This window comes from Streptopelia decaocto, assembly GCF_964273445.1.
Source record: "Streptopelia decaocto genome assembly, chromosome: 7".
NCBI classification, from domain to species: domain Eukaryota; kingdom Metazoa; phylum Chordata; class Aves; order Columbiformes; family Columbidae; genus Streptopelia; species Streptopelia decaocto.
The window spans coordinates 50,366,401-50,390,500 of NC_138661.1; the positions used below are offsets into that span (position 1 = coordinate 50,366,401).

Consider the following 24,100-nt stretch of genomic DNA (forward strand, 5'->3'; position numbering starts at 1 on the left):
TCTTAAACATATTAAATGCTGTCCTGTTAGACTTGAGCGGTACAAATAATGAAGGTGATGATCTCTAGAAGTCAGTGGATTTGAAAAACGTTTCAGGCATACTTTCCAACTAAAAGGCCATCTACTCATAGTGTTTACGAGAAGAACTGCAGCACCTGGGTTTCTGTTGTGCTTGGTTAAAACCAAGCAAACTTGGGCATTACAGCAAAGCTGGAAGAGGATAATTTAGTAAGGTAAATATAAAACCAGGATATCTTAAAGTAATAAACCTTCAGAATTTGTTTTCTGAAAAGGCTAGTTAGGAACAGGCTGAAATTCTTCGTAATACTGGCAGGTGCCAGCAGAGGGCATTTGGAAACTTGGCTTTTCTGCTCATTTATCTTCCGCCAAGTTAAGAACTCCTGTACAATTTCTGTGTGAGGCTGATGTGCTCAGTGTTGGTGGCTTCTGTGTTGGTGTAAGCATATGGTGAAGGCAAAACCTGGTTTGTGGTGTTAATGTACGGAGTATCATCAATAAAATACGTATTTCTGAGTAATTTCCAAGCTAGCTGAAGTATTGAGCCAGAAAGTCAGAAAGCTCTGGTTTGTATCAGGAAGGAGGACTTGAGTGTGAGGTGGATAAAAAGCTAGGAGGAAGGAAGTGAAGAAACAGTGTATTCTCTTTGTTTTTTTCCCGTGTTTTTCATGTCTATATCAGCAATCTGAAGTGGAACCTGGATCCTTGATATGAATTGCCATATTTAGATATTAATTACACCTCCTCTACCCTACTGTCATTGACACAAGGTTCTCAGCAGTGCCTGTTTTAGCCCAATACTCTGTCTTGAGTACCAAGAAAGTTGCATATATAGGCATAGTAAATAAAGATCAAATAGCAACTCCTTGTATTCATGACCAAAAATCCAGTTGCATTTCTGTTGATCAGGGCTTTTGTTATTTGTACTGGTGTATGTAACATGGTACAGTATAGAGGTGTCTCACCAGCAATACATTTGGAGAAAGCTGTTGTTAAAGCTGAGATCATAGAGTAAATGGGCAAAGGCATTAAAGCATAATAGCATTTAATACTAATGCTTTTCTGTTCTAGGGTTTGGATCAAGTGATTTCTATCCATCAGCTTTGATTCAGGCTCTGGCAGCATCTTTCTTGAAGAGGCTTTCACTGACATTTTTAAAAGACAGATAGTCTCAAGGCATCTAGTAAATGAGGACAGGATTGAAACTTCATACTGGTTTGGTCCTTTCTGTTTCAGTTCTACAGATTGAGGTCTGAAGAGCTGGAAACAGATCTACTTGTACACACAGAGGAAAATTTCACTGCATTTTGCATAAAGCCTTTAGTAAAGCATGTAGCAGAATCATAGAACCGTAGAATCATAGAATGTCCTGAGTTGGAAGGGACGCAGGAGGATCATCGAGTCCAAGCCCTGTCCCTGCATAGGACAACCCCACAGTTCACACCATGTCCAAATGCTTCTTGAATACTGTCAGGCTTGGGGCCATGACTACCTCCCTACCTCTGAGCGAAGAACCTTTTCCTAATATGCAACCTAAACCTCCCCTGGCACATCTTCCTGCCATTCCCTCGGGTTTCATCACTGGTTGACAGCGAGAAGCGATCAGCGCCTGTCCCCCTCCTCCTCTCCTTGTGAGGAAGCTGTAGACTGCAGTGAGGTCTTGCCTCAGTCTCCTCTTCTCCAGGCTGAACAAACCAAGTGACTTTAGCCACTCCTCCTATGGCTTCCCCTCCAAACCCTTCACCAACTTTGTAGTCCTCTTCTGGACACCCTCCAGTAGCTTTATATATTTTTTAAAATACTGTGGCACCCAGAACTGCACACAGTGCTCCAGGTGAGGTTGCACCAGTGCAGAGTAGAGGAAAAGTGGCAGTAGGACTTAGATCTTTGAACTCTACCTGCTCTGCTTCATTCCAGTCAGAAACTACCCTTTGTTAGTTTTCTTTGGAAGTGAGAGTATACTGCTAAAATGTGGTATGTGCTTGTGAAACCAAGTGAAGTGCATTTCTCACCTTTGCAATAGGATATATGGCTCCTGCAACATGAGGCTATTCAGGCTTTCAGCTTTGTAGCTTTTTGGAAAAAATTTAATGTGAACTGGGGAAAGATACTTTTTAAGCTGTGTAAAAATGCACTGTTTACCTATTTGTTGTTCCTTTATTTGCTATCATGCATGCTAAGGAATTATAGATGTGAATATTAATATAAGGGGTGGCTTCTTTATTGCATATGCTAAGCAACTGCATTTGGACATTAGTTCCTCTAAATCTTGTTTGTGGTAAGATATGATTTATGCTGCCAAATATGATTTATTAAATATGTCTTGATAAAGTGAATGGAACAAGATCTTTCTGGGAGTCAAGAAGATATTGATTTATAATATGTGTCAGTAACAAAGAGTAAAAAAAGAGGAGCTGAAGGGTACATTTCTTGATATATATACCTTATATACCTTATTTGCTATAACATCTGCTAACTATCTAGCTTTCCTTTAGCATTTGAAAATGCTAGCTTGTTAATGAATGTTAGTTTGTACTGCAAGACTTACCTACATTGCATTATGCTTCCACATGAATACATTATAAAATAATTAATTGACTTAATCTGATATAACTTGTAGAACCTCTAAGCTTGATTATTGACATTTAGGTGGTTTCAAAGGTGTTTGCTCGCACCTTTTCAGCATAGATATCTGTCATCTATAAATCATGAACTCTTCCTATGTGGAGACTTGTCATTGTGGCTGCAAACCAACTTGTTCCCTTCTTGCAAACATGCTTGAATAAGTTGAGAGAAGGGCTGTTGAGAGAGGGACGGGAGAGCAGGGCTTGGAGTGAGGCTCTCTGCTGTGCAAGGAGCAAAAAAGAGGGGACCAATTTACTCAGACAAGTGAGTCCAATGCTATAGTTTTGCATCAGCATGGTCGGAATGCAGTGGTTACCACTGCAGAAAAGCTGTATGATTAGGAAATGCAAAGCTATTCAATACTGCATGTCCAAATCCAATGAAATTCTTGTCTCAGGCTGTGTGGATAGCACCTCCTTTTAGTACTTAAGGTGTGATTTCTTTAAGCAAAGCTAAAATACTCCCTATATGATGACAGTGTGTCTCACTCCCTTTTTCTACCACCACCTGTCCATACTATATTTCCCCATTTCTGTTTTGTCTTCCCTCACTTATACTGAGTGCTATTTGTAAGTGAAATACTGTAGGACAATGCCGAGATCGCTAGAAAAGTGGGTGAACTCCATTTCCATTTGCAGACATGCCTTAGAGGAATCAAGTCAATACATAGGCTATAATACTTGTTCTGGTTGAAGCGAGATTTCATCCAGTGTAATGATAGAGCACAGAATGAAATTATTAGCCACATGTAACTGTTTTTCTAGTAAAAGCAAAAAGAAAATTGAGTGAAGTCTAGTAGTTGTTGTTATGGTATCTAACAGTAACGTTGACTTCTTGCCCAGAAAAGCTCTTTCTTGGTACCCACTGATACCATTAAAAAAATATCTTGGCATACGTTATGTATTGATGACTTCATGTTCATGTTCCTTGGGTTCAGTCAGTTTTCAGGTTTCTGTTGGGTACCTCCTACTTATTATAATTATGCTGTTCTTACTACTGTCATAGAGCATGTCCATCACCAATAGTGTTGCTCTGATATGTAGAAACCTCAACAAGTTGTGAGCTCTATATAAATATATGGTGAGAGGCAGTATATAAAAAAAAGGGCTGGAGAGCAAAACTGAAGCATGGGGATTGAATAACCTACCCAGTACTGGAGGTCTGTGTCAGAGGTTGAATGGAAACTTCATTTCTGGCTTCAGTCTGAAAGCCTACTTAATTTTGAGAAACAAAGTCTTAGTTCTTGTTGTTTCGTCTGCAAAGTAGACTGGCTCCTATCTTTCCCTTCTTCTAGTAAAAGGCCAGATCTAATCCTCTCATTCAGCACATCAGGAGGCACATCAAGTTTTTTGAACTCTACAGTCTCAATGTAGAAGGGCAGCTGTCAGTAAAGTAGCTGCAGATATCTGATATTTAGCTATTTCATATCTATAGGGAGATGGCTTTAAATTAGTTTTAAATGAACAGGTTTCTCAAAAGTTGCCTCTGCTCTTCAGACTCATAGGCAGACCTCCCATTGACTTTAGCAGGTGCTGGATCAGCCCACACAAGGAGAAGGAAAAGAACATTTGAATTTTGGAACAAACACTAGCTGAGCTGATAAATCCCAATTGTTTTCTCATTGCTATGGCTGTGTGAGTCCCTATGCCAGGGAGCCATTCTGCCTCCTTGTCTTCCCTCATCTGCTTGAGGGAAATGCAGTACCGCACATGCCTCTCTCCTGGAAAGTCTTCATTCAGACCATGCCTCTTCCAAAAACACTGAAAACATAAACCAGGGCTCTGATGAACACCCTGAGACAGAATAAACTATGGCATTCAGCAGCAATAGGAGGCTATAACAAAACATGTATTTAGCAGTAGTGTCCTGATATACCTTTGCCTGAAAGGAAGAAAAAAATCTAAAAGCCAGATTCTCAAATTAAGCTGGCTTGGGTACGTGGATTGGCAGGTAGCAAATAACAGTGTGAAGTGACTTCTGGCCCTTACTGGCTGCTTGCCTTGAGAGAGAAAGGAGCCAGCCATGCTCCCAGATGGAGAAGCAAGAGGGTGTCTAACATCATGACACGTGAGGTTCCTCTGTGGATGCTGAGACCCAGCTGGCAGCTGATTCTCCAGCAAGGCTGGTGACAGCTTGAGGGAATGGTATCTCACCTGTGCCATAGCAGCACAAACTATGTGAGTCGAGTCTTGGCAGAGATAGCTCAACTGAATCAGGAAAACAGATCCCCTACTCAAAGAAAGGGGGGAATGTAAGCAAATCCCAGGGTGCAGTTCAGAAATGCTGCTGCAGATATTTTCCACTGCAGCACCAGGAATGAAAAAGGCAGCATACACATGGGGGAGAATTACTTCAGTGGTGGTGCTTGCCTGAGTGGAAACCTCTGCAATTTTGAGATGGTTGGCTGGGTTCTCAGTTGGTGTAAATCCATCCAGTGCTTTTGATTTCCTTATAGTTAAGTTGTTTTGCAGCATCTGAGAATCTTGCTTATATATCTGAATCATGACTGAGGAGCGTGAGCCTCTGAGGGAATCATATCAAAACTTGATGGTTAGTTAGCGTATGGTTTTAAAAGCAGATCTAGTTTAAGTGAACAATGCTTCAATACACCTATCTAGATAGAGATTTGATCCCTGATTCTAAAGAAGAAGAATGAGCTGTCAGGTTGCAGCTCAGCCCTGACAAAGTCTAACCCAAGAATAAAAAGTTTTATAATAAAACATGAAATTATCCATTTCTCACGGGTATCAGTGAAATTCTTAAGATTCTGATTTTCTGTGAAAGCGTATACACTGACACATGCTATATGTACTCATCATAAATGTACATACCAGAAACAAACTGAAACCTTTTAAAGGCCCAGGGAGCAATCCCATCAGGGAAAAGGAACTCCCAACTAACATAGGTAATTACATCAGAGAAGAATAGCAAATTGCAAAGTGATTACTTAAAACAACATGTTTTCTGACTGAAATATGTTTGCAACAGACTTGTGAAGAGACAGAAGATTTTTCACATGTATAAATGGAAAACAAGCACTCAACTTCCACTGAAACCCATCTTCCCTATTTTACATAGTCCATGATCCTTTTTCCTTAAAAAATGATATACTGATAAAACCCAGTCATCTCATAGATGATCTGTAAATGCTAACGGAGACTTTTAGTCACCACTACGTATAGAGTAATTGGCTGCATTGAAAGTCTACCTTGTAAATACAAGATTGTAGTTTAATTGTTGTGTAATTAATTCTGTTTCTTCTCCTGTGATGCCAAAAGCTGTTGCCATGAACACTGCAAGTGCTAGTTTACTTGCTGTCAAGTCACTCTGGTTATTTACTATCCTGAAATCCTTGCCTCTTCATCCTTTTCCTTTGCATACAAAGGGAAAAAACTAAGAAAGTGGGAGCTTTGTTTTCTTACTGAAAACAGGTGAGGGCTGTGTGAGTGAAACCCTGATTTCCATGAGCAACCATCAGAGAAATCGGCACAAACAGTTTGTGGCAGCAAAAGCCCTTTGACAAACCTCCTGTTCAGTGGCAAGGGGGAAGAGCAGCAACCTTTAGAGTTGCTTGGGGTGGTAAGTGGGGGATTTTGGAGGCAGTGCATTTTGGGGTCTAGCTGGTGTCAAGGGTGCTGGGCCTGTCCACACACTGTACGGGAACTATTATAGCTGGATTTGCAGGCCTGTCTGTGACCTCTGGCCAATGAGGTGTGACACAGAGAGGCTTTTCCAGCCCCAGTGAGAGCAGGTGGTGGTCCTTGCTTCCCTTGCTGCTTCATGGGAGCCAGCAGTTGTCTGGAGAAGACCAAGGTCATAGTTTCTTCCAGCCCTCCTGTAAGGGAGGACGTCCTGATGATGGATGTGAGGTACAGGTGCAGTTAAATAGGTTATTTTCTTTCCTTTGCAGTCACAGCCTGAAGGGCTGTCTTGCAGCCACACTTTCATGACAGCTCAGACTGTTATGACAGTAGCACTGCCTGTTCCAGAGTTGCCACCTTGAAAGATCCTTATTTAAAATCATAGCCATCAAGCAGTCTAGTTAGCTAATTGTCAGAGCTTGTCATGCCATGTAATTAATTTTTGGACAGCATTCAGATGCCTCTTCAAGAGTGCTTAAGGGTATGTGTGGAATTGCATCTCTTCTGCCCTGTTACCGTGAGAATTGACTCACACTTCTTGCTGGTTCAAACAGAACTGCAGACATCATTGCTGTAGGTTTGGTGAGGATTTAAGATTAGGAGCTTCTGTAACCTGATCCCACAGAAAAATCCTAGCTAACCTCACCGCTAGTGCAGGGATTTGTTCACAATGGGCTGGGGATGACTAAGGGGATTTTTTTAGTCTTACGAACCTGCTGTTAGGATCTTGCTTATTATAGGCTAATAACTCTGTCCTGGAAACACTGGGATGGGACAGCCAGCCTTCAAGTTAAAGTCTCTGTCTCGGATAGGAAGGATAAGGCTTCAGCATCATGGGTTTGAGAGAGCCATGCTGCTCACTACTTCTGATGCACAGAGATGTTTGGATAAACAACTCCTTCTTGTGCCTAAGTGTTCATGCACTGCAAAGACCAGCCTGTCCCTGCCTCTGGCTGCATGAGATGGGAATAAGCCCCAGAGCTTTGTTGATCTTGTGAAAAATAAAAAGCGCCCGTGTGTATACACACACTTTTTTTTTTTCTTGGAAAAATGTCAACATGCTGCTTCTAATTTTCAGGCACTGTCATCCTGGGTGCAGTCCATTGAATTTTGGGGTTGTTTTGTTTTTAAAGCTGTGTTATAGAAATTAATGTCAACATGGAAAGTGTTTTTTTGTTTAGAGTGTAAAAACAAAAAATAATCTTCAAGGTCCCCCAAATGCTCAAACATTATTGCAGCAGAATGTTTTGCTTTTAAACGCTGTGTGCGGCACCTGTGCTGTCCTGATTCATCCCACGATTTTCAATAGCATCCTGGTGGAGACAGAATAAAGCACAGCGCTCACTGGAGCCTCTGTTCTGTTAGAGCTCAGCATGGTCAAAAAATAAACTTAAATCATGGCAAAGTTGTTGAAGCCAATTCCTTTGAGCTGCTCTCAAACTGGAAGGAGATAGTCCTATAACACATTAAAAAAATCTTCATCTGCTTTTATGTTATTTCAAGAAGTGTAGACAAACAGGTCCAGGACTGAAACGTTTCTGTTAGAGGAAAGCAGACTCTGTCAACAGAGTCCTCATGTGGATGAATAAAACAAGATTAAAGCTCACCAGAATTAAACTAGTAAAGCCTTTGCAGTGGCTTCAGAACCCGACCATTTCTGTTTGTCATACTCATCTGTTACTAAATACTGGCTCCTCTGCCCATAGCTGTGTGCCTTTCTCTGCAGCCCCTTTCAGCACTCAGGAGGCCAAAGTGAGATGACTCCTGAGTTATATACTATGCTCACAGCTCCTAGTGACAATTGCTGCTTGTCTTAAAATTTCATCATCTTCATCTAAAGGAAGTGACCTTTCTCTTGATTGCTCTCCAGCAACCTCTGATTGCCCACATTTCAGATGTGCACAGTGAATCTTTGAGTTTTCTTCTTTGCTTTTTTGATTTGTTTCAAGAGAGGATCTAGAAGTGCAGTTCACCTTCTCAGGTGATAAGTAAAAAGGGAGATGAAAGCAGGTTGTGCCCTGAAAATCACAAAATATGGATATGGAAGGTAAAGGAAAAAAATGCTTTTATCTGTGCAAAGAACTAGGGCCACTGAGAGATTTACAGCTATGCTATATAATTACAGGTGGAGTCTGGCAGAGGGCCAGATAAATTTCTGCAGGAGCTCCCACTGATACAAGGGTCCTGGTCTACCAGCAACAGCCTGCTCTTGTTCCCAATGGGCACTGTGCTTCCCCTGCCCCGCACTGCTTAGTGGTGTGCTGGTTTGACTGGAAACAATGCTGTTAGAAACTTTTCTTTCTCATAGCTCATACGGTCGTTGTTTGGATTTAGTTTGAGGACAAGAAAATAACACCTCAGGACAGAGTCAATGATTCTCTTCAAGTAACATTCCTCTCTCTTTGAGTTGGAACAAAGAGAATATAAGAACTTAATGTTATCTTAGTTGTTGTCTGGGAGCCAACTTCTTTCTGAGATCTCTGCCTCCAGGTGTGAGGCATCCTGGAAGGCAGGGCATAGATGGGGCAGACCTTGCCTGACATCCAGAATGATTAATGAGAATATTCCATGCCATTAGTGTCATGCTTCATACTTAATGATAGCCAGATTTTCTAGCTAAGGAGACAGGGACCTATTCTAGTTCTGCTCCATTTTGGCTGAGTTCTGTTCAGGAGTTCCTTTAGTTTGGCCTTTTGCTATTCTACCATTTTGCAGTGGGCCTCTGGGCCCTTTGGGCCTTTCTGCCTTTTTTTTTTTTTCCCTCCTCTTCCTGTTTGGGAGCTGTTTGGGACCAAGGTGTTTGCTTCCTGAGACAGGCTGCTTGGTATGGACAAGTTTCTGAGGAATTGCAGCGAGTATCTTTTATATTCTATTTCAATTTTATACATAGTAGAGGTGGTTGTGGTATATAAGTATTATTATTTTATTAAACTGTGTTTATCTCTGTCCACGAGTTTCTCTTTTCCCTTTCAATTGTCTTCCAGATTTGGGGTGGGAGTAGGGGAATGAGCTATCATGGTTATATTGCTGGCTCAGGTTAAATCACAACAAGTGGCTTCCAGTGGCTCCAGCCCCATATAGATCACTTCCCAGCCAGCTTTCCCTGCTATGTGGGCTTCTCCATCACTTCTCAAGAGCTTGGGACATGATAGCCTCACATATTATTCAGTAACACCCTTAACATTTTGCAAACTTGGATGCAAAATAGCACGTGGGCTCTGTGCATTGATCTGATAGGTGGGGCCAGATATCCTGACATAATCTCTTTGACAAGGTGGGTAAATCCCACCTGCTGTTTGGCAGCAGCAGAGGAAAACCTGCAAGTTGGTATTTCCCTGCTGGGGAAAGCAGCCATAAGGGAACATTGCCAAGTTGAGCTCAAAGCAGTTATCTGGAACCACTGGGACTCCAGGAAGAAAACAAGAAGCTTTTGTAGTCGGGTCTGTCTGTTTATGAGCTTCAAAAAGCAGCAGAGACCAGACTGTCCCAAGGGCCAGGGAAAGGGGAAACTCTTGTGTAATTCCTCTGATCTGCAGGTTTTGTTATGTGGATTTTGTGATTTGTAGTTCAGGATTAAAAACACCAAAGACCTTTTAAATATGGATTTCATTCTGCTGATTGTGTCATCGTCCACAGATGTGGAGCCAGCCAGTGTGCAGCAGACCCTTCATCAACTAATTAACTGGAGTTGTCAAGCTGCAATCAGTGAGTAGCTCTCATACTAAAATAATAATGATAAATTCCTCTCATCTGAAGTTGTCAGCTTCCAGCTGCATGAGGCACGAGTTTGCAGGATCTGTAACTTACTCCATGAAGGAAAATCAAATTTGCACCTCTGTCTTGCCAAAGCCAGTTTTGGCTTGGTTCCCTTTCTAGCAGAGTTTGCTGTTGGAGGAGCAGCTAAGGCCAGGCCAAGGATTATACCAGGACTCATAGCAGGGCTAATAGCTGCTCTCAGACTGCCAGATGCAGCGTACTGCAGCAGTGTGAGTCCTGTTTGTTTCACAAGGAGGGGAGAACAAGCACTCCCACTGGGCCAAACCAGGGGAGTTTCACACTGCTGGAGCTATGTTTTTCTGCTTTCAATTGCTTATTGATAAAATGATGTTTGTTGGTTTCTTTTGGATTGCATTTTTTAAAATTTGTCTGAAAGGTGTGTATTTCTCTTGAAATTCTTCCTGTAGTTACTCTGTGAGGCAAGAAAGGTGCACATTTCACTACAGGGCAGTGTCTAACACCCATCTGAAGGAACAAGTGAGCAGAATGCCTTTGGGATCACTTGTCTGACCCACAGAGCTGGCAGGCCAGCAGGGAGCCCTCGCAGGCTCTGGTGAACATGTCAGCTCTTCTTCCTTCCCAGTACTTGGAGCTTTAATGCCGTGTTACATCTTCCCTGTCATACTTCTCGTACCTATCTTGTCTTAAACAGATAAATAAATAAATCCCACTCCACAGTGGTGAAGGAACTCTTGAATTCAACCCTCCTCCCTCTCCATCTTGCAGTAAAAAAATTAATGCCATCTCATCTGAGTATGAACAATTTATAGCGGTCCTGCTCACAACACTGTCCAGGCATCAATGGGAGCAGAAGGTTGTTCCAAGATTTGCCTGGACTAAGAGCAGTCAGACTTTGGAGGTATTGAGATTGGAAGAGCACCTTGCAGTGATTTCAGTGTGTTTTGGATCAGGCTCCAAACATAGTACACTGTTTGAGCCAGGCAGTGAGTATAATTATCTTCTGGGTATTTTCACTTTTTGCTCTTGCGAATAAATTCGGCATCTTGGTTCTTGGCATGTGGTACAGTTTTGGCTTTGTAGTGTCTGATCCCTGTAGGAATTGGTAGAGTTGTGTTAAAGTTTGTTTAGCTTTTCTATTTCCAAGCAAAATGGAAGCAAACAACATGATTATTTGTTTGCTTTATCCAGACAGACTTTGACCAAGGAATTTGTGTTGTCTTGTAAGAAATAATAACTAGCTTTTATAGTAATGAATGTCTGCACAGTGTAAACATAACAAATAGAAATTAAAAAGTACAGTTTACCCTACAGCATAGGTTTGGGTGACACTTAGGTTACAAAACATCTTAATTAAAGCTTTATAGGCTCATAATTATGCATTATTTGAGAGAAATACCATTAGCAATACCAGAGCTATGCAGAAACTTAATATGATCTTCAGATACCTGGAAATATGTGTAAAATAAAGATATTTCTAAGGAGGTCTTCTTTCTCCATCAGATAAGAAATCCTGTCTAAAGGCAGAAATGCAGAATACAGAAATCAGGAGGGCTGGTTCTTCTTTCTGCCTTTTTTTTTTCCTGTGTGTGGAAATGTTCCAAATCACTTTTCAGTTGGCTTCTTGATGATCTGATGCAGAAATCATTTTTAGGATATAAATCTGCCTTCATAAATATCCTCATAAATATAACACAGTAAACAAACTGTTTGGAGGTCAGAATACAGAAGAGGTTGACCTTGCATTTTTAGCAGTTTAATTTATGTTAGGGCTTAGATTTAGCAGGATTAAATCTTGCAAAGGTCCTGTGCGCAGTGTTTCTTACGAAGTAGGAATATCTGAAAGTCTAGTGCAAACCAATAGGAAACAGCACAAACACACAGGTAAAAATACAGGTGCAAATCTGGTTTTGATTAAATCCAGAATCTTAGCCAGTGTGCAAAACAGGTGATGACTTTAAAGACTAAACAGATACTTTGGAAGTACCTTTTCAATAAGAACCTCTAAATTCATGCACTGGTTCTCTTTCATTCTTTCACATTAGAGTTCTAATTTATGTACTTATTCCTGTCCAAACAAAGCCCCACAATTAAAGTTAAATAGAATTAAACACCTTAATAAATAGAGATGAGTTTCTCATTTTTTTGACCGTTCAGATTTGCTGAATTAGGGCTTCTGTATTACCTTTGGTAACTGACCATAGGTATGTTTTGCAATACAGGTATCACACCTGTACTGCCTTAAAATACAGGTGCCTCTTCTTTCTGTGTAGATGTACCCTTCCTTAGGGAAATGAGCTTATTTACAGATTTTGACAGTGAAATACAAAAAGAGCTAGATTGTGGTGATGTGAACAAATAAATACAGATACATGGTTTCCAGTGCAGATGATACTTTTTCTTCCAAAAGAACATTTTATTTCAAGCATTATCACTATTATGCTCAATAATATGTATTTTATGAGTGTAAATTCTAGGCTGTTGTTTTAAATTGTTTACCTGTATGTGTTATCTGTTCAAAAATATATTTGAAAGTATGTCTGCTGGTCGTGCTTGTGAAGTTATTTTTGACTGTTCACTGTTATGAATGCTCAGAATGGCAAAGCAGAAAGCCAAAGCTTGTGCTCCTACCTAAATTTTATGTTATGTTATAGCAGAAGCTCCTCTCTTTTTGCTTGAATGGTTGCAGAGACGTCAGGGCTAAGAGATCCACATTTTTTCACTTTTTCTGTGTGGGATGATATAAGCCCTGTGATTCCTTACAACATCAAGAAAAGGAATCATAGTTGATAACAAAATATGCAAAAATATACATGGCCAGTGCATTTTCTTTGTACAGGTCCATTCCATTTTAATATCAATATTTGATCATCACCTAATGTTTTTGTTTGTGATTCTATTTCAAACAGTCTTTTAATTTGCTGCAAGATCTTTAATAATTCTGTTTTAATTTTAAGCTCTCCCCAGCACAGCTTGCATTGTAAGAAATGCATTGAGTTGGTGTGTCAGAACTTCCATGTCATAAAATATAATGTTTGTTTGCTTGTTCCAAGAAGTTATCTTTCAAGATGAAAGGATCATCTATTACTCCCTTAGGGGGTTACTTTCAGTCCTTTTTTGGATAAAGAAGTCTATTTATGTTTAAGTGAGGATTTTGGAAGGAGCCTAAGGGAGTTACAAGCAAGCTGAGGTCTTTTGGCTATAAAGAGAAAGACACAGACCTGGCACTGCAGTAGTAGGGGTCACTTCTCTGGCATGCCCTGAGGTCTTTGTGTGCTCACTCACATCTGTTGACTGAGTTTCTGGTAGGAGAGCTCCTTACCCTGTTTCAAACCACCTGGAATAACTTGTTTTGGCTGAAGGCACCCCCCAGCCAGCTCTGCAGGTAAAGAAGTAGCCTCAAAGATGTGTGCTTAGGGAGCAATTCCTTCCGCTAGAGCAGCTCTATGCTGAGTCCATCTGAATCTGCAGCCTTTTGAACACCGCATTTCTCATGCTTAAGTACAATCCCGCTCACAAAAGCATTTAAGTGTGTGCTTACTATTTAAGTACGTGAATATCTCAATGCAGTGAAAACTGTGGTTGAGTACCCTGCTGAAATGGGCTCTCCGTGACCTGATTCTCAAAAGTGCTGAGCACTTGGATCCCTGTGAGGTCAATGAACATTTCAGGGCCTTCATTGCTTTAGAAATGGAGCTGAAATATGGTTATTTTAACTTTGCTTCATGCTCATATGCTTGCAAACCCCTGTTTTTAAGGATGCGAGACAAGAAGAGAATCCATTTTGAATCTTCAAGGGAAAAATACATGAAGATGTTAAAAGGCACACACTAGTTAGAGAACATTAATGAAACTTTGAATTTTTCTAAGTAATTGTTTTGTTTTGTTTGCATCTGCTTTAAAATACCTGCTTTCACAAACCATCAGAACCGTGTAGTTTAAAAGACTTTTGTGTCTGATTGATTGCTTTATACTTGACAGAAAGATCCTGAGTACCACGTGTGTGTTTGAAGTGGTATTTCTTTGAACATCAGCTGATCTCTCAGGTTAGAGAAAGTAACCTGATTTTAAGAAAACTAGCACATAAATTGCATTTGTGGTGCTAAGACCTGCTGACACTGCAAAGATAGGTCTTGACAAAGATTTTCTTTGGGCCACAACTCATCTTGTAGGGAGTGACAGATGAGTTCTTTATTTCTGTTCTTTCATTCTTTATTACTGAGGGCATTGGCAGTGGAACAGGGCTTCTGCTTCTCCAGGAGCTCAGTGACTGGCACTGCTTGTCTTGCATATGCAGCAATAACCCTCTCTGTCCAGGAATGAATATGCAGAATTTGCTGGGGAAACAGCGAATCTCCTTACTTAAATTTTATATGATTGGACGAAAGAAATCATTAGCAAATAACAGGATGATAAAAGCCCAGAAAGCACAAATTGTAAGGGAGCTCTGCGGTGCACAGTGTTTTGGGGCCAAATCCGAAGTCATTTTTTAAAGAGATTTGTTTGTTTGCTTAGTGTGACTTGGCACCAGCTCTTCTGCATGCATGTGTGCTCTCATCACTGAACATGTAGATGCTCAAATATGGGTGAAGGACATGCCTTCAGTGTGAGTCGTGCACGTTCTAACACCATTGTGTCTGACTGTACAGGCAGAGGTGATGAAAATCGTTATGCAGATGAAAGCACGTCAAAAGCAGTGAGGTTTCTGCAAAAGTAACTTCTGCACAGGCTTAAATAAAGAGCATTGCAAATCATACCCAAAATATTTTCTCTGTCTATGATTATGTTTTTTCCATAGCAACTAATTATGCCATAAACCAAAGATCATGACTTTAGGTGGTATGTGAACAGAAGGAGATGAGCTATTAAGTATTGAAGATCTTATTTTTTCATGCAAATTTCCTTATTTATAAAGGAAAAAAAGAAAATTCAAAAAATAAACGCAAACCTGAACTCTGCTATATAAGTGAAATTGCTTCTGACTGGAATATTTTTTCAAAGTTTTGTTGGAGGCATCAGTAAATCTTTAAAGGAGTTGCAGGTACAACTGCAAATATTAAAAGATCTTTGCATTAGCTGAGAAAATCTCTGTAACATCTGACTTTCTCCTCCTGCCCATGCAATCCAGGGCCCAACCACATTCCAGCAAACAAAGCCTTTTACAGATAATGAAATTGCTAATGGACGAGCAAGGACTCTGGAAATAAAAGTGGAGGTGTGCGATCTTCTTACATATGCGATAAGTCTGAGGTTTCAGTGAAACATGCTGTCTGCTGCTTGACTTGTTAAAAAAAAACATTGATATTTCTTTCTACAATAAAAGAGTCTTGAGAGATCCACGGCTTACAGCCCCATGGTAATACTCCTTGAGCTGGAGGACCTGCTGCCCAGAGCAGGACTGATGGTGGTTTCATTTACCTGTTTCTTAGGGGACTGCTTTGACATGTCTTGCTTTTGGTTCAGGAACTGGCTTTATGGCTTCAAGTCTGACCCACTCATGCCTCTCTTAAAGTGTTTGGCAACATGTGTCAGCACAGGCCCTTTGCACCATGAGAATTTTTAGCAGAGAGCAGGATTTAGGAAGGAAACCCTTTGGTTGCTGCTTTTTTGCTTTGTATGGGCTGTCAGAAAGGGGAATTGATATGCAGGGACACTGTTGCCAGATTTCTCCATTGCATAGCCTGTGAATGCAGATGCAGAGAGGTAATTGTATGGTGCTAACTCAATGCCTAGGTTCACCACTCATGTTCATAGAGTCATAGAAAGGTTTCAGTTGGAAGGGTCTTTTAAATGTAATCTAGCCCAAGCCTCCTGCAATGAGCAGGGACATCTTCAGCTAGATCAGGTTGCTCAGAGCCCTGTCCAGCCTGGCCTTGAATGTTTCCAGGGATGGGACATCTACCACCTCTCTGAGCAACTTCCAGTGTTTCACCACCCTCATCGTAAAAAATTATTCCTTATGTCTGGTCTGACTCCACATTCTTTTAGTTTAAAACCATTTCCCCTTGTCCTATGGCAACAGGCCCTACTAAAAAGTCTGTCCCCATCTTTCTTATAGATCCTTTTTAAGTACTGAAAGGCTGCAATAAGGTCTTTCTCCAGGCTGATCAACCCCAACTCTGTCAGCCTTTCCTTACAACAGAGGTGTTCCAGCCATCTGATCATTTTCAGGTCCCTCCTCTGGCCCCTCTCCAACAGGTCCATGTCTTCCCTGTGCTGAGGACTCTTTGGATGCAGCACCCCAGGTGTGGTCTCACCAGAGCAGAGTAGACGGGCGGAATCACCTCCCTTGACCTGCTGGGCACTCTTTTTGATGCAGTCCAGGATACAGTTGGCTTTCTGGGCTGTGAGTGCACACTGCTGGCTCACACCCAGTTTTTCATCCATCAGTACCCCCAAGCCCTTCTCCACAGGGCAAGTCTCAGTTTCTTCATCTCCCAATACTGGGGCTTGCCCTGACCCAGATGCACGACCTTGCACTTTGTTGAACCTCATGAGGTTCACATGGGCCCACTTCTGGAGCTTGTCCAGGTCTCTGAATGTCATCTTGTCCCTCAGTCACATCAACTGTACCGCTCAGTTTGGTGTCATCTGCAAACTTGCTGAGGGTGCTCTTGATCCCACTGTCTGTGTCACTCATGATGATATTAATCAGTACTGGCCAGGACTGAGCAGAGACTGCAGACCGACAGCAGTGCAAGGCTGTCAGGTTAAAAATCATATTCTCACTCTCTTTTGCCTTGCACTTTTAGTCATTTATATTCATGCAAAATGAATATACAAAAGCAAACAAATCAAAGGCTCCCTCACAAGGTTTTTTTTCTCCTAACCACATCAGACAGCTTGGCCCTGAACTTTGGTTCACCCTCCAGTCAGAAAAGGCAATGTTTATCTTAGTCTTTGAAGGAGGTACATTTTTTACAAAGCCTGCATTGGTGAATGAAACGTAACCAAACAGCAGCTGCTAAGAGTTCACTGGGGCTGGGGAGAGAAGGGTTTGCCCACTAGGCATGTTGCTGAAGAAGGGGACAGGCAGGGCCAAACAGCTTGGATTAATACTTTCATGTGATGATCTCTGTATGTACACAAAAGTAGAGAGTTAATTGTTTGGAGTGTATTTATCAGTTGATCACCCTTATCTCATTTTAATGCTGTGGTGTGAAGCAAAGTTAATAACACACAAAAACCTCCAACTCTTGTAGTAGTATTTGATCTTAGACATTTCGTTCACTGAAACTACTGGGAAAGACTGTCACCTCTCATATGCATGTCTTTGCACAGCCCCCTGTTGCAGAACAGGAGCAGTTGTCATGTACGTACCCTGTATTTATATAGTATATTTCAGTAATAGCTTCTAGCAGGATTTTTAGAATTTATTTCATGGATCACTTCTTAACAGGTTTTATGAGACGCTCACAAACAGGCTACTGAGGTTAATGCAAAGTGGGTTATTCCATTGGGAAAATGGAGCAGGTATGCAGAGGTCTTGACAGTGACAAGAGGCATTAGTAGAAGGAAAACTAGTGCAGGCATTGAAGGACAAATGAGACTGAATTAATGAGGAAGTGAGTTAGTGGCTGTATTTTGTGTGACCTGAAGTGACTGGTGTTTTGTGATCATGAGGGTCAAATCATGAAGCAGGATGAGAGAGCAATATTCCAAACGGATAAAAGGCAGGCTTAATCCAAAGTGGTATCAAAATACCTGTTGGTTTCAACTGATGGTTCCTTTCGGTCAGAGTTCATCACTCCCAGCAAGGCACAAGGAGGGGAAGCCCTGGATGTGGAATAGGGCAGGAAGCAACCAGATCTGGAGAAACATGGTGCACCAAAACAGGAGCCAAAGATGAGCAGGGGGCCAAAGAGGCCTGAAAAGCAGCTCTCACCCAAATTATGGGGACATGAAAGTTATTTAGGGATCCTCAGTAGAATGTTTTGACACATAAGCCATCACTTGAGCTCAGGGGACACACACAAAGCTTGCTCAGGCCTCGGCAACAGAGGTGTCCCTGACCTGGGGATCAGGGCCCAGCAGCACCACCTGGCCTCAGCCCTACCTGGGACTCACTGCTGCTGGTGTCACGGGCAGCACCGCATGCAGTCACATGTACCTCATCCCGATGGGCCTGGGTGCCTGCGACACCCTTAAAGGAGTGACTCACCTGCCCACGGGTAATGGCCACCTGCCCTGCAAGGTGGCAGAGCCAGGAGTGGGAGCAGCGGTGGTGGCCTCAGCTGTGAGAACAAACGTGGGTAGATTTGGTTAAGGGAGGTAGGAGCGTGGTATGGTGCCCGTGGTGACTGCAAGCACAGGGTGAGGTGGCAGGTGGGAAGTGTGAGCTGAACAAGTAGGTGTGTGCCTTCAGGTGATAGCTGATGCCTTGGATGAGGCTGTACTGAGAACGAGTGTGAGGGATAACACAGTTAACAGATCTACTGCTGATGCCCAAACCTTTTACAGTTTCTACCTATTGCCCAGAGCTCATCTGATACTGTTAGAGTGCTGCCTCTCCTTTTACAAGGCCAGGGTTTTGGCTGGGGACTTTGAAAGGTTGCCAGCCCTCCACTCAAAGCAGCAGGGACAGAGTTGTTACAACATAAATGGTAGCGTGCCACCAAAATCAATACAAATTGAACCTCTCCTGGCGAGACTGCACAGTGCTTGCTTTCTTGTCTGGAAGAATCAATATGAATTGGCCACAGGACAGGAATCCACAGATGCAGTTGAGGAGAGAAAAAGTACATGGAAAGCCGAGGTGAACAGAGGTCACAAGGTCCAGGCTGTGATTTTTAGGCTCAGTCATTAACAAAAGGTTTTGTGAAAGCTATAATTCACCTGTCCTTTGAGTCACCCTCATGGAGATAATGGCCCAGCAGCATGATGCTTCTGAGATTTATTCTTCTTGGTTCATACAAGTATTACTTGATTGTAATGGCTTAAATGTTAATATGGGCCCTAGCATGACCCTGTCCCTTTCACACACTTTCCACCAGAGATAGGCAAAAGTAGAGTGCATGAGCCCTTCTCTTTTTATTGCTTTTCCTCAGTTCCCATGCAGGGTCTTACTCCTTCATAGAAGCATGTCATCCAAGCCACAGTTAGCCTACTGCTGCAATGCTGCTATGTCAAGGATTTCCTATATACGATAGTGACACTGACTGGAAGATTTAATAAAAGTATCATTCCAGAGGTGTATAATGGCTGTATCCCAAATGACTGTTTCTAATTAGCTGTTGATATTGGCACGAGAAAGAAAAACAGCGACAACCTGAGAGCTAAATTTTACACTAGAGTGCCTTTGAAAAGTTGTCATTTCAATAAGGTGTGCTAGGGGAGGGTAGTGGAAGGAGGCTGAGATAAAAGTACCCTTTATTTTAAGCATCATGTAGGACCTCTGTCTTCCTTGTGCATTTTTCTGCATCTGTCTGAAATATACCCACTCTGTCAATGTGTATTATTTTTATTTAAAAGCAGCATTTAGAAACTCTCTTTCCTACCTCAGATCTTGGCTTTATAAATTGCTACACCCATATTAAGGACTGCATTCTCTTGGGGATGGATGATTTCTCACCTTAAGAAAAGGTGAAATCAAGTTATTTCTGCCTCTTTTCCTATCCAGATAGCAGTAAGTGAGCTGTTTTTGAGCATTCAGATGTCTAGTTTACAGAAAATATGCCAAATTGGCCTCTGTTATGTGCTTGCAGTACTGTGGCCACCCTTGTTAAATAATGTTTATCTGACTTGACACTATTTCAACATAATCTGTGTACAGAGCTGTACACAGTTTTTCTTTTACCATTTAATATGAAGCTTTGTGCATAGGCATTTCTGTATACTGACAGGGGACACAGAAAATAGTTGAATAACCTTTGGGTTTCCATTGCCAAACTGGTCTAGTTGCCATACAGACAAGGAGGAAGATTTAAGGCAGATATGTTTGCTGCCATAGGAAAAATAAATGGTATATTGGCAACTCAGACTGAGCACATATCTGCTTGCATAGGACCATCTTTATGTCCTAGGAAAGGAGGATTCCCTTCTGGGGACAGAGTTTATACTGTACATGAAAGGAAGGGAGAAAAAGTAGAATAGTGAGCTCCGTCTTGGCTATGGGATACCTCTGTTCTTAGAGGTAGGGAAACTAAAACGTGGAAAAGTTGTAAGTCATCCAAAGTTGTTGAAACAGATGGCACAGGAGTTATTAGCCTTGTGTTTTGTGCTCAAGTTCTTTCTCTCTAAAGCTTGCACCAGGTATGCCCAGTGTATTTATAGTTTGTGGAGTAAATGAAGGGAAATAATTAGACTCTAGCTTTGCAGTTTGTAAATTAACAGAATCAGACAGTGGTTTGCAAGGGTGAACTGCTCAGGCTATGTGCAAAACCAACTCATTTTACTTTCACTAATTCATTCACTAATTTGCCTATGTCTGTTGATTTGCACTGAGACTAGCGAGATGCTTCATACCAGAAACCTGTTTTCATCCTGATTAATGTTCTGCTGGGGCAAGCCTTTTAAAATATTAGCTAGTCATTTTAGCTCCAGGAGCTTACACCCAAAGTAATGAGATAAGACAGCAGATGAGAGAAGGAAGGCAGAGACAGGCCATCCCATTTTACACGTGAGGAAGTGGCACATAGGGAGACAAAGTGAGTTACACAGGGAATTTAGGGCAAAGATGGTAAATGAGTCTTGCTTTCCTGAATGTTGATACTGTAATTACCACAGGTTCAGGGAGACTTTTCCTTTCTCAGAAAGTTGTGTGTGGCGTATTTTCCACTCTTTACTGCCTGTGGGAGTAGTAAGATTTTAGGGAAGTGTTCCCCGATGTACAGAGTACGTGAGTTACCTGCAAGGGGAGACAGGCTGCTGCAGAAACAAATGAGCTGGCCATACATTTTGCTGAGGGATGATTCCATGGGACTGAGTAAATGAAGGGAATTCTGGTGGCTGGTCTGCAGGGGAACAAACGAGGTTTCCGGGAAGGAAAGCACAGCCTGTTCTGACCCCGCTCCCCCCAAAGCATCCCGACGCTTAATGCATAAGAAATTTTTACAACAGTTTCTTATTCCTGTTTCTTTGAGCAACACTGCCTGTGTATCCGAGCAGCCCATTTTAAAGCCAACTGCACGTCAGGCTCGATCTCCGCGCGGTTACTCCGTGCTAAGAGTTTCTAAGCGGGGGGACCGGCGGGCAGAGCCGGGCGGCCCCAGACCCGCTGCAGCCGGGGGCTCCCGCCGCCGTCCCCGCCCACGCTCCCGCCGCCGTCCCCGCCCACGCTCCCGCCGCCGTCCCCGCCCACGCTCCCGCCGGGCTGAGGCAGCGCCCGCCGCTTTCCGAAACCGAGGGGAGGTTTGTTATTGCAAGGTGGGAGGGGCTGCGACAGGCGGAGGGGAGGGAGGGGCAGGGAGCGGGGCGCGGGGCGAGGCGGCCCTTTCCCGGCCTCGGCGGGAGGCGCGGGGCCGGGCCGGGCGCGGCGATGCGGGCGGGCGGGGAGCGCGATTGGCGCGGAGCCTCGGAGGAGTGGCGGCCGCGCTGTGAACGGAGCTGCGTGGCTGGCTGGGCACAGGCTCCCTTCGTATGAAGGGGACACGGGAATGGTTACAGTGAGCCGAGCGTCTCGGGACAGAGCCATGTGGAGAAGAGGAAAGGGCCACGGGAGCTGTTTGCCTTTTGGATAATTCCTGCCCTTGCCCACGGGTCTTGTGCAGCGGCACTCTCTTGTCTGTGTGTGGCATGTGAAGCTGGGGTTTTATATGGCATTTGCTATCCAGGCGCAATCACACTTCCTTTTTTTAAAATTCATTGCTTTGGGTACAGTATATCTTGTTCTCTTTTTTTCTGCTCTGGTAGTGGGGTGGGTCGGGAGGGACGACTGTGACACCAGAGGGAATGTTTACTTGTGCAGAAGTCTTTCTCATGTGGAAGCACGCTGCTCCCTAACTCCTGGCTAAGCAGACTTCAGTTTGCCAACTTTGCTGTACAGCACGCATAACTCCTTGATAGGATGGCAGACAAGAGAACAGCTGGTGCAAAGCAATAGGGGATTCATAGCAAGGAGGAGGAAAGAAAATCACAAACCTTTCACCTGCACCATTGACATCCATCGATTGTCAGAACAGCAGTTGCGACAAGACGAGCTGAAGCCACCATGCGCAGGTCCAGCACGGATGAGTCGACCTATCACAGGAGCCCTTCCCTGGACAGCAAGGATTACAGTTTCCCAAATGGCACCTTTCGTCGCTACAGCAGCATGTATGGTGGCCAGTTTGGGGCTGCCAGCAACTCTTTTTTTGGATTCCACACCAACCCAGGCCCTAAGGCCACCAAGGCTAAGTACACGTCCCCCAAGGGAAACAAGTACGTTGTCTTTTACCTGGATCTCTCATTTATTTTTCTCCTAGAACTGAAGAGGTGCAGCATGGCTCACAACTGCCTGCAGTGTATCAAGTACCTAATGTTTGTCTTCAACCTTCTCTTCTGGGTGAGTACATATTTGAAACTGAGACAGTTGCATTTGTGTCTGCTCACTAAGATGGAAGGTGAACTTGTTGCTGCTTTAAACTTAGAAGTTTCAACTTGGAAGTTGAACAAAGTGGTACCTAGGCTACCCCTTCTATGGCCTCATTAATTTGTGTGGACAACAATCTGAGGGTTTCCTTCACCATCTCAGACTCTGGCCTTCAGCTGTGTTTCAAAACTGTGATACAAGGCAAAAGAGTGTGTTTACAGAGGCCGGTTGCATGAATGCTTTCATCACTTTGTTCCAGTGAAAACTGCACACTCCTTTTGCCCTGATCTTTCATTCTTGCATGTGCTTGCCTCAAAAGTTGGGCATAGCAATAAATCACTGAGGCCATTCATGATTTTCAGGTCAAACACATGCTTACATTCATTGCTGTATCGCGGATGGCACTTGGTACATCACAACATTAAAGCCTGTATCAGGAATCTCGCAGTGGTCATCCTCTGTCCCAGTCAGTGATGGGTCCTAGTGTTCCCATTCCCTCCTGGAGATGGCTCTGAAAGGTGGAGGGAGACCAGAGCCCTCCTCGCTTCTTCTGGGGCTGCTACTCTGTGGCAAGAGCATATCAAGTCACTACGAGGCATGTGTGTGTCAGCAGGACACCAGGACGTACGGGTGTGCATCTCTGCATCATCTTTATAATAAATGAGGTGGCTGTCAACAGCAGGGTGGTTGGGCATGTCACTGCCATGAAATGGAGCATAGGCTGTAGATGGAGGCTAAAGAAGCTCAGTGGGGGGTTCAGGTTACAAATGCTGTTTATCCTGTAAAAAAGGGAGTAGCATGATTGCTAGAGGAAGAGAAGAAGTGATTTCTAGTTCAAAGTCTCCTATCCAGATATGTATGTGGGAAGGTTTGTTGCAGGATCCTCATGAGGTGCCTTTAAATGCCTTGCTCTTCCAGAGTGGTTTTATTAACATGCTGAGGGAAATAAGGGGTATTGTGAAGTGACACCACTTCTGTCTTGGCACTTAAGGAGGGTGTGTGTGTGTTTGCATTTGGGTGTTACCATGCCCATATTACTGGTTGTCTGTGCTCTCATGGATGGTCAGAGGTATACGGAGGGTTGTGAGTGAGACAGAAAGAGCTGCTCTCTAGTGTGCGCTGCTGTACAGCTGTTTAAAACCAGGCATGCTGCAGTGCTGGTGCATCAGAAAACACAAAGTGCAGGCAACTTCTGCTGACCTGAGTCATACCAAGGAGTCAGAATGTGATAAACTAGTGCAAGTCCACTGAATTGGCATGGAACTAAGCAGAGCTATGAAACACAAGAAGGGTGCTCTCTTTACAGCCTAGATAAGCTGGTAGAAAGAGTGTTGGTAAAACAGTCTGTCTTTCAACTCTAACTCCGGTTGCTTCTGCCTTCCTAAATATTATCTAATATTTATTGCAGCTTACTCCAGACCTTTCTGAAAGAGAGAAACACTATCTTTCTTGCTCTTTTAAGTCTCATGCCTGTCCAGACTGTCCTTGGTCAAGACTGTAGTGCTGACAGCCAGCTGAAGTGTGTGCTAGAGAAATGCAATAGGATGCTGGTGTTAATAGCTCTTTTCAGGGC

The 24,100-nt window shown here is 43.0% G+C and overlaps 1 protein-coding gene across 7 annotated transcripts in view; it reads left to right on the forward strand.

The window, feature by feature from the left end:
• The window catches only part of TSPAN4 (tetraspanin 4), a gene marked incomplete at its 5' end in the record, with an annotated part of 446,839 nt that overhangs the window by 221,006 nt on the left and 201,733 nt on the right, over positions 1 to 24,100 (forward strand). For 4 of the 7 annotated variants that reach the window (XM_082059144.1, XM_082059143.1, XM_082059145.1 and 1 more), the window contains one exon: positions 22,421 to 22,500. The exons of 1 other annotated variant lie outside the window; for it this stretch is intronic. In XM_082059144.1, the coding sequence (XP_081915270.1) occupies positions 22,438 to 22,500 (63 nt within the window). Of the gene's footprint in view, positions 1 to 9,920; positions 9,990 to 22,167; positions 22,501 to 24,100 lie in introns of those variants that run through there. 2 more of the 7 variants (XM_082059146.1, XM_082059142.1) reach the window with 2 other exon arrangements.